General features: G+C 34.2%; 1 protein-coding gene across 3 annotated transcripts in view; it reads left to right on the forward strand.

Annotated features, from left to right (window-relative positions):
• The window catches only part of LOC148951521 (uncharacterized), a 223414-nt gene extending 219555 nt beyond the window's left edge, over positions 1-3859 (forward strand). For all 3 annotated transcript variants that reach the window (XM_089090307.1, XM_089090308.1, XM_089090309.1), the window contains one exon: positions 2553-3859. In XM_089090307.1, the coding sequence (XP_088946433.1) occupies positions 2553-3028 (476 nt within the window). In that variant the 3' untranslated portion in view covers positions 3029-3859. The remainder of the gene's footprint in view (positions 1-2552) is intronic.
• Positions 3860-11054: the final 7195 nt, after the last annotated feature.

Genomic DNA, 11054 nt, shown 5'->3' on the forward strand with positions numbered 1-11054 from the left:
CTTTGTTTTGGGAATTGACAGATGTAGGGGGGATGTTTTGGGTTTGTTGACCTCATATCACTTTTGACTCTCAATAAAGATACTATAGCTTTCAATTTCCAATCAGATACACCGTCCGAATTTTATAAGACCAACTTAATACCCAAATACATCCTTGAGATACGTTCTTTCGGCAATGTGCATCCACAAGGTGTTTGTGGATTTAGTTTGAATTTCCCCTCAATATTTTAAATGTAGTAGTTTGGTGGTAGTGATAGTAGTAGCATTAATAGTCGTAGTAGTTGTAGCAGTAGTAGTAGCAAGCACATATCACCTGTTTGGCCGATTCGTCATCTCCCTTATCATTCCTCAAAACGCCAAATTAGTACACTCAATAAGTTCTGAAATAAGCCCTTTTGAAAACCCGTATGTGCATAAAGTATTTTGATTTGGTTCGACACTCCGTTCAGCATTCTCTGAAAGGCTGACATGAATACAATTTATCTTTTTGGAAAGTAATAATATTCTTTACGGAAAGTCAATAACACATTCAATGTGTAAACAATGAACTAATTGCCTACCTTAGAGCCATCGCCCTGAGGGCTGTGGGGGTTGACATCCCCAAAGTCATAATTTCTCGACCTTTGACCTGGTTCATCCTCAAATATATAGTTAATGAAGCTTTCAATTACGCTGAACAAAATGGATATCTTAAAATTTTGATTGGATGTGTATGAGGAAATGGCTATGCGTGGGGGGGGGGGCTGGTCACCCTTTAATCCCTCTGGACTGTTAAAAGGGACTAGAACTTTCAATTTCCAATCAAATGAGCCCCTTTTAAAGTTTATACGACCACCATTTTCAGTAAGAACCTTATATGCCCCCATTGAATAATTTACAACCCTTGCCCTGAGGGAATCGGGCAGCGGGGGGCTGGTCTTCGTCAAAGACATAATTACTGGACCTTTCAACTACGCTGAACTCCAAATTTTGAATGGACGTGTTTGGGGAAATGATGGGCTTGAGGGGGGCTGGTTACCCTTCTATCACTTTCGACTATCAAAAAGGTCACTAGAACTTCCAATTTCCCATTGAATAAGCCCTTTCAAAGTTTATACGACCACCATGTCTATAAAAACCTTATTTGCCCCCGGAATATAGTTTATAATCCTTGCCCTGAGGGCTGTGGGGGGGGGGGGGTTTGTCATCCTCAATGACATAATTTCCGGGCTTGGCAACTACGTTGAACAAAATGGCTATCTTAAAATTTTGATTGAATGTGTTTGGGGAGATTATGGGCGTGTTTTGGGAAACAATGTGCTTTCTATAGGGAGTTATGTTATCACCAATAAAGTAGTTATTTATGGTAAGTAAAATAACAAAAGTAGCCAGGGATTCCAACTATCCATCGTCCATCTTGCGTGCTACCGTATGTACCAAAAAGATAGATTTCAGAATTTTTTACTTTCATTTTTTTGGCTTATTCAATGTATAGAAATCCCCCGATTTTTGGCAGATATAATAGCATGCAAGATGGTTGACAAATTATGCTATACCAGGTATAATTCCTTCCTTTTAGAAGACTAAATATAAAAAAAACACAATATTTTTCCAAAAGTAAGATCTACCAAAAATTCAGTTTAAAGTCATTTAGACATTTCCAGATTTCTCAGGGTTCTTTTAGGAATTTTAATTCATAGTTCTGAGTATTTTTAAAAATATTTAAATGACATTAAACTGGATTTTTGGCTCAAAAACAGTGAAACAATTCACCATACAATTTTTTCCAGATACGATAGTATGCAAGATGGATGACTAATTATGCTAGACCGGGTATAATCCCATCTTTTTAGTATACTAAATATAGTCAAAAGTACAAAATTTGCCAAATCTAGAATAAGTAATTTTTTTTTCGGAATTTTCTTTCAAATCCTCACCCTCGCCCAGTCAGAAATCATTTGTGAAATTTGTCCGTCCTTCCCCTTTTTTGATCAGAAAGCGTTTGACAGCGTTGCCAACACTGTGAAGTAAACTCTACAAGTTTTCGGACTAAAATTGTACCGCAAGACGATGATGTATAACATCTAAATAGCAGATTACAAATTTTCTGTAACCAAAAAAAATTGATTAACCAAAACTTGAACAGACATCCAAGCAAGAAAGGAGCAAGTGAAACCAGAATGTGCATTAGAATTTGCATTGTCCCGAATTTTTTTTTAGTGTACCTCTTACCTTATTTTTTTTTTAAGGACCTCTAAATTATACCAAAACGGTACAATTTTACCGCGTCGGGCAACGCTGGTGTATAAACCTTTATTGCAATCCTATTCATAGGGGAAGTTGGTTTCTCAGTATTACCATTTTAAGCTCTTTGTTGGTTGGGTTTTAAAAGTCCAATACTAAGGCTGTCTAGGAGTGCATAAAACAATATTACGTTGTCTTTTTTTGTGTTTTGTAAAAGAAAATTTTGAGAGCCTTAAACTCACCCAAGTTTAGACTACTGTAAAATTAGAGCCAGAGACAGGATTGTTTGTATTTCAAAAAATCAAACTATCTTAGATTTTCTTTTACAGCTACAAGGATTCCTATTGCTCCTCAACGCTTTGGTGTTCTGCGTTTTCCGATAAGAGGTCAAATATACCGATTTACTTCTCCAGTTAACCGCACAGTAACCTATAAAGACTGGATAACACGAAAACCACAACTTACAACAACTCAGAAGATAAAGCACAGCGGAATAGAAGACATAAACAAAATAGCACTAAGCTTGGGATCATTATATGAAAGCTACTCTTCTGTCGCATCTGTTGAAGAAGATTACGAAATCCCTGTTCCCCTATTTGGAAATTTATTGAATAAGCTTCGTAAACCTTCCATGCCATCATTTTTGAATTCTAAAACGACAATTTCTTGGAAGAATAAACGACGAAAGCCAGCCTTTTCAGCCTTTAAGAGGAAAAAACCACCCATAATTAAAGTTAACAATGAATTTCTAACACTGAAAAAAACCAATTCTAAGCCAGTGGTTATCGATTTATCAATTAGATGACGGGTTAGAAACTTCTTAGGGACTGTAGAAAGGACTTGTAGAGCCGACTAGACTTAACAAAGGAGTGTTTCATAAGACCTATTGCAATTAATTTTAGAAATCCCAATAGTGTCCTAAAGTTCTCATTGTGCTTGAGGTCAAAATAACTAATAAAAAAAAAGAGACATTCCTCTCCTATATTTCAATGTTAAGAAGTGTGCATTAAATCCGTTGGCGCATTTCGGGATGTATTTTCGTTAGTCAATTCCATTACTACTCAATTTTGGAGAAATGTGTAGCCCATCCTTGAAAACAGGGTTGACTAATGCTTCGGTCTAACTAATGCTGACTGGCAAATCTAGACAGCCAAGGAATTGTAGTTTTGGGATGGATGAATAACCCCTCATTTTTAGAAACCGATTTGTTCTTTTGTGAGAAATATTAAGCCAGGAATATAGTTTTTGAGTCACAAAATTTTTTTTCACTATCAAACTATCTTTTTCTCTGTAGTAATAAGTTTATTATAGCGCAATTTATTAAAAAAGATGTAAAAAAAAGTTAGCACACTTTCTTACACGGCTTAATCTTACTTTAGTGGATTTTTTGGAGGCGCAAATAGATTTAACAAGGTCTTATTTGGCAAAAAAAAAAATTACCTTGTATTTTACAGCACAAAAAGTGATCAAACAGAATTCATTTTTATTAATGTTGGTGGTTAAAGGCTGATTTGTGTGAAATTAGTTTAGTGTCCCCTAAACCACGTTAGTCAGATTGAATTCAATAAGTTTTTTCCTGTTATCCCATTGACTAAATTTAATGACGATGAACACAGCTGAGATAGAATAGGAGTGACGAAGATTAGAAGACAAATATATTTTTCATTATCGATGTTTTTTAAATGTATTATTAGCAAAATATACTCATATTTTTTTAATCCAGTATTGATTTAAACTGATGTTGATTTTGATTTTCGACGTAAGGAAATTCAGTACCTATCTCGGTGTTAAGATTCGTAATAAGATACAATAGGTTAAGTCCAAAAGGATACATAATAATTGTTTATTTTATTCTACTAATAACACTAAGCGTCAAATTTTGCTAAACAAAAGTCTGTGTTTCTGAGATAGTAATTTATAATTTTATTACACATTGGTTTTGCAAATTTTTTAAGTCTAATAATATTGTTTATATCAAAAAATTGATTCTAAGTTCCTTTTAACCAACTTTTTATTGGCTTTACGTGTTTTAGAATGAAATACAGCTCCTATGATTGAGGTTCTTCAGTATCTTTCTAATGAAGCTTTGTATACTCGCTTTTAACTAAACACTGGCTTCAAAAATTTTCTAAGAAACTTTTTTTTAATTATGGAACTTGGCAAAATTGTAGTACTTAGAAAAGAATTTAACAAGAAGATTTCTATCTATTTTAAGATAGAAATCTAAGATAGAGGGCACATATTTATTATTCCAAATTCGATAATATAAGAAATTTTCTATTGCTCGCACTTGCCTTGCCATGTAGGTGTCAAAGCAAGCTGACCCTAGAATACCAGTCATACTAACCAAAACATCTTCTTTGGCCTTTTTATGCGACCTTATTGATCTCCTCTATGGCCGTCCACTAAATATTGTGTCTGAATAAACAATTACAAAGAGTCTTAACTCCAATCTTATACATATAGATCACCAAATGCAAGGAAACTCAAATAATGGCCTAATGGTCTAATCTACATTCCGACTACTGCAACAAACAGCTCATTGCAGCACCAAGCCACCTGACACCAACACAGCTGAACCCGCTCTTCCTCCCCCTTGGTCTATTCAAAGATTGACTCTTTGTCACCTCTTGTTATTACCGTTACCTTTAATCTTTGCTTTTGACACCTTCCTATTCAATTTGGGGGCCACCTTATTGTTTGGCCCCACGTGGACAGGGATGCCACCTGCTCTTGTCCATAGTGTGCTATTTTTTCTCAAAAGAGGTTCCTACACTATTTCTTTCTAAATATGATTTTCACATATTCCTGCTTGGAATTGCTCAATTACCTTTTATGCTAAGTTCAGATACATGGCATTTTGAGGAGATTCTGTAAGGCTGTGATTACATTATGTGTAAAACAATTCAACTTTTCGCGTGGAAGCGGTTACTCGCAGACCCTGCCTATTTTCATGTGGACCGAACAAATAGTCGTTATATTTTCAATTTAAAATATGGGTGAATTATGTTATGTTTTAAACAGAGTCTTGACTTTATTATCTGCAGCAAGAAGTATTTAAATTCATTGCTGAATAAGTGATTGTTCTGAAAATTCATGTATTTTTCACAGCTAGACTTTTTGAGGACTTCTTTAAAGGGCAAGAGAATTTTTGAATTGAACTTTTTCAAGAAGAATTTGGTTTCAACGGAATTATTAGAAAATTATTACATCATTAAGGTTCAATATGGCTAAGTTTCAAAGACTCAAAGCTTATCAAATTGCAGTTGCACTGCATTACAAACTGCATAAAATATGAGAGTATTTAAGGCCCGTTTTGATAAGTCTTCATCTTTCAGTGAAAAGAACTTAGTGAAATGTGGTCATTTTCAGAAACAAAAACTTGCAAGGCTAGTCGTTTTTCTAGCAGAAAAACGAAAGAAAAATATACTTGGATTTAAGCAGTTCATAAAGCTTGTGGTCGAAAGCAGGACTGTTATTTGACTCATCAAGCAGAACAATTTAGTAAATAGGCCTTAAGGATGACCAGTGCTTTCTTGTTCAAATCATTGGTTTATTGAAAAGATTAATTTTAACTAGACTAGTTTAACTAACAGCAGATCCTCACCTCCCGGAATTTCTGGACTCAGAGTTTGGAAATTCTTCGTTGACGTTTTCTCTTGGTTTACGTGTAATCTGAATAACTGCATGTATACTGGTAAACTGTTGCATTTGCTAACCTGTCAAGGTTTCATCTAAACCTGTTGGATGAAGATTTTCTGGTATGTTCTTTGACCAGTTAGTTAGATCAGGAATTTGACTAAGTTTTGTTTTATTCCAGTGCTGTAAATCCCTTATATATTTTTTCAGTCCAGTTAGAGCGCATCTGACCTCTTTAAGAGACAAAAGAGCGTAAAAAAAAGTAATTTTACTGGTTAAAAAAAGAATACTTTAATTATTTTTTTTATCACAGTAGTTTAAAAAAGGTTAGAAAGGCTTGACTTTATTTTCACTTAATCAATGGCAGACGCTGACATTCCGGCCCGACAAAAAACTGCACCATCCATTGCTTAGCTAAAATAAAAAGACTGGAAAGAAAATCAGTTGACAAATCAAAAGGTAGACATGGACTCAATTTTCAATCTCATTGAAAAAGCGAGTGAGCAAGAAAATTAAGTTGAAAGACTTATTATTAGCAAATATAGTCCTGAAAGGCACTGACAGTCAGAAACAAACAATTTTTTAAGTCTCAACTAAAGCTTGGGAATACCATCTGTTGGGAGGGAATTCACAAAATGGAGAAATAACCTCTCTGTTTGAAGATAACCAAAGGGTATATACAAAGGCTATCTCTCTGTTTCATAATCTTCTTTAATTCTGTGTGGCAAACAGCATTTTATCATATCGCACTCTGAATTTTTTGTGAAGACTTAAAAATTGTGGCTGGTGATTGGGCACTGACCTAAAGCGTCTTGTATATGAATTTGCCTATACACTTTGCTTAGATGCTCTTGTATCAGACATTTTTTTGCCCTTCCTTTAAGTACTTCGACCAACCAATCTCGGTTAATATGCAAATTAACAACACCTGATAAAAGGAACGGGTTTCTTAGTGTATACATTTCAGTCAATTGGGCTATAAGTTTGCAGATATACTGCCTAGAAGAAGCAGGACAAGAACAACGCACTTGTTACTGTAGGCTATATCCTGGTTCTATTGGGCACAATCCCTGCACCCTATACTGCAGGAGTAGCTAATCTACAGCTTTTCTCAAACCTTATATTCTTAGAGAAAGTCTCACCAGTCTTCACCCAAAATTCCACCTCCATCTATTGAATTGAAACTGTGTGAAAAAATTATACACTTTAATCATAATTTGAACCAAGCATCGAGTCGCTTCAATCAGAGCTTATTTTCCCTTTTAATAAAAAGTATCAAACTAAAAAGCTCATCAGAACACCCACTCCTCTCCCAATCTTGCTATATTTCCTTGCTAGCTGATTTTGGTCGTAATTTTTTTTCAGGAAATTGTAGCAATACAGCGCCACATTTTTTCAGATACTCCAAAATACTGCTAAGTTGTGCCCTGTTCATGCTATGGTGCTACGTAGGCAAAAATAGTGCTACGCTTAGCAATATGGTGGTACAGGTGGTAACCCTGCAGACTGATGGAAAAAAAGCACATTCTTTTGCAATCTTCCAGACTTCATCTTCAACATATGACCTAGCCTTCTTATCCTTTCATTTTTTTTTTATAGCCGCAGAAAGTGCGATAGACCTACATTTGTCACAAAGCCTGTTTTTGTAGATAGGAGCTTAAAACTTCTACAGTAGGATTCTCTTATACGCTGAAGTTGATGGTGTGATTTTCATTAAAGTTCTATGACTTTTAAGGGTTGTTTCTTCCTTTTTTCGAAAATAAGGCAAATTTTCTTCATATCAACATATTTAGGCAAATCAACTAATTCACTAAGTTATTTGCCAATCACATTAAGGCAAATCAACATATTTTATATGTAGCAGTAAAACAGGTATTCAAAACTTTCTCTATCTAACTGTTTGTTTTTTTTGTTTGTTTTTTTGAAAATTTTAAACATATCTTTCTTAGCCTTTCCAATCACCTACGTTTCAGACTCATATCGAAGCAATATTCTTATTTTGGTTTCCTAATCCTAGTCCATGGGCTTACTTTCCTATTCTTTCAAATGTTTTGTTCTACTATAAAAAAAATGTGTCGCATCCTGGCTATTTGATTTTGTACACATTCACTGCAACCATCATCTTTACTTATAAAATTATCTATGTGAGTGAAGCTATCAACTTGGTCGATTTTCTCGATACCTAATATTTACCCTTTCATCTCATTTATTCCTAGTCAATGGGACTTAGTTTTCTTAACAGTAATTTTCAAAGCCATTTTTGCTTCATTCATTCATTTTGCTTACATTTTCAGCTAGGAGACTCAAATTATTTGTACAACCAAAATTTTTAAGACTTTTACTTTAAAATTTGGTACCATTTGATTTAGAAGTTACATAATCTAAGTTACAGAGAAATTAACACCAAAATTCCGCATGAAAATTGCAATGTTTTTCCAGAATAGAAAAAGTCAGGACGGAAATTTTTTCAAATATTCCACTGCTTAACTTTCTATGAAGATACCTTCCCAGCTAATAGCTTTAGAAATGGTTTCAGGCCAAACAAGAATCATACTTTTACTTTGTCAATCAGTCTGTTGAAATGCATTCCTTTTTCATTTGAAAAAAGTGAACGTTTTGACGAGAGAATCCAAATGAGCTTTTGTGTGATTTTCTATTTTTTCTAAAAAAGCACAAATAGCTAGTAAAAATGCAAAAAAGCACAAATAAATCAAAATATAAATTAAAGTTATCTCAGGAGCCCGAGCATCATTTTTGAAAAGCCAAATAGAAAAGCTTATACAAAGTAAGCACCAGTCAGGATAAAACTCTGAAGAATCAGCACAAATTAAGGGACAAAACAATTTTGTGAGGAAGATAAAATCAAGGTGGATGTTGAGACGATTGTAAAAATAACCTTTTAGCATTGCCTAGGCTATTAACCAGCCAGCTGAAGAAAATAAAAATTCTACCAGCAAACTAGTAAAATTCACCTGGAGTTAAATTAAATTTTTCATAAGATTGAAGCTCAAACCCCATCTTAAAACGTCAAACATCCTTAGTGGACTAGTTGGATTCATTAACCAGGAGCTCAACCTACACCTTTGAAGGGTTAGTTTTTTTTTAAGTTTTTTTTTATACTCCATGAGTTTGAATCATCTACATTTGGCATCAAAGTAGTTTTGTATTAATTTTAAAAAATGGCTAGCATTCTTTCGTAAATTTATGAAGCTCATATTCAGAAGGGGTACCTTTTGGGTTTGTGCTCCCATAAAAACCATGGTTGTTTATTGGTATGCTACATGTTGCTTCACTTATCTATTTCTGCTAGATTTTTATCCCTTTGCCTCCTGTGGAGCCTCAATCACACCCTGAGTAAAAAGTTTTCAAAGAAGCAAGCCATATGAGAAATAAAAAGCTGTAGAAAAAGCTATATCATACTATGTAGGCTATAAGCTAGCTAGCAAAGCACTATGCTATTTAAGTTTAACCAGTTTGTGGTAATTTATTCGGTGCTATGTGACATTTGTAATAAAATGATAATCAGCCTTTGGCACCCGAGACTAAGCATTCCAGATTGATTGCTTCAATCTATATTTTAATTTATTGTTCGATATGCGGGTACTTTTGTCGTTTTTACAGAATGCCTCCTTCCAGAGATATCTAAAAAGTGAATAAAAAAAAATGAATTGCAGTATTTTAATCCCCCGATAAAGAAAAAGCGATCTCTGTTCAAGAAACCAAACTTTATAAACTGTTTCAATCGCAATATTTTTCCAGATGTTTTCTGATGATTATTTCTATAGTGTTCAATAAAATGTTAAATTAGAACAGCAAAGTTCACGCAAAGTGTTTGTACGCTTAATCTTCCAAATTCTAATTTATCTGCAAAGGCTACACTTGTCTATTAGCCACTTGCTACAAACACACGTTTTTTCTAAATATGACAGAATTTTATGCCTATGCAGCAGAATATTTATGGATTGACGGGATTGTAACAGAATTAAAGAAAGTAATAAAAGTCTTAGAACGATGGAGAACCAAATGAAGGAAACGTTTTATTATATGGACTCGATAGTAATAGCTCGTATTTTTACAGCTGGTTGAACTTCAAGAGGAAAAGCTTTCACTTTAAAAAAGATGGCGGTATTGTTGCAGGCAATTGTTGCACGCATTGTTGCATTGTTTATGCACCTTCCAAAATCTGCGTGCTTGACTTTGTCAAGCCGTAACGTAAACAAATTTAATTATCAATGTAAAATTGTTTTTATTTTCTCAGCAATAAATAACTTAATGATCAGAAACAAGTTTATATTTCTACCTATCTTATGTAAACCAGTGCTGATCTTCTATGTCAGCATAAAATCACTGGAAAGGTCAGTTAAAAACATCACGTCTAATTTTATATAATCAAACAGTATAATCATAACGAACTGTAAGTAAGGAGCAACCCGGCTCAATAGTAACCGAAACTCTAAAATACGGAATATTGATATCAATAGATATATCAAAAGAATGAAATTTTTATGCTGATTTCAAATATATAAGTTTCATGAAGTTTAGTCTTACCCATCCAAACTTACGCGCCTGAGAAAATTTGCCTTATTTTCGAAAAAAGGAAGAAACAGCCCTTAAAAGTCATAGAACTGTAATGAAAATCACACCATCAGGTTCAGCGTATCAGAGAATCCTACTGTTGAAGTTTTAAGCTCCTATTTACAAAAATGTGGAATTTTGCATTTTTTGCCAGAAGAAAGATCACGGATGCGTGTTTATTTGTAGCTTTTTTTTTCCAGGGGTGATCGTATCGATCCAGTAGTCCTAGAATATCGTAAGAGGGCTCATTTGAACGGAAATTAAAAGTTCTAGTGCCCTTTTTAAGTGACCAAAAATGGGAGGGCAACTTGGCCCACTCCCACGCTCATTTTTTCCCGAAGTCACCCAATTTAAATTTTGAGATAGTCATTTTGTTCAGCATAGTCGAAAATCAAATAAATATGTCTTTTAGGATGACTTAATCCCCCACAGTTCCCAGTGGAAGGGTTTTAAGTTATGAACTTTGCCCATTGTTTACATATAATATTGGTTTTGGTTTATTGGAAAGCCATTTAGCAAAAGAAAAGTAAAATTAATATGCAAATTTTGTTTTACTTATTCAATGACGGTGAGCCAAAATATAAGAGCTGCATTAACTAAAAAACGATCAGAAATTA

The sequence above is a fragment of the Artemia sp. Qi Xiang Cuo genome, chromosome 6 (genome assembly GCF_049724085.1).
Source record: "Artemia sp. Qi Xiang Cuo chromosome 6, ASM4972408v1, whole genome shotgun sequence".
In the NCBI taxonomy this organism is placed as follows: Eukaryota; Metazoa; Arthropoda; class Branchiopoda; order Anostraca; family Artemiidae; genus Artemia; species Artemia sp. Qi Xiang Cuo.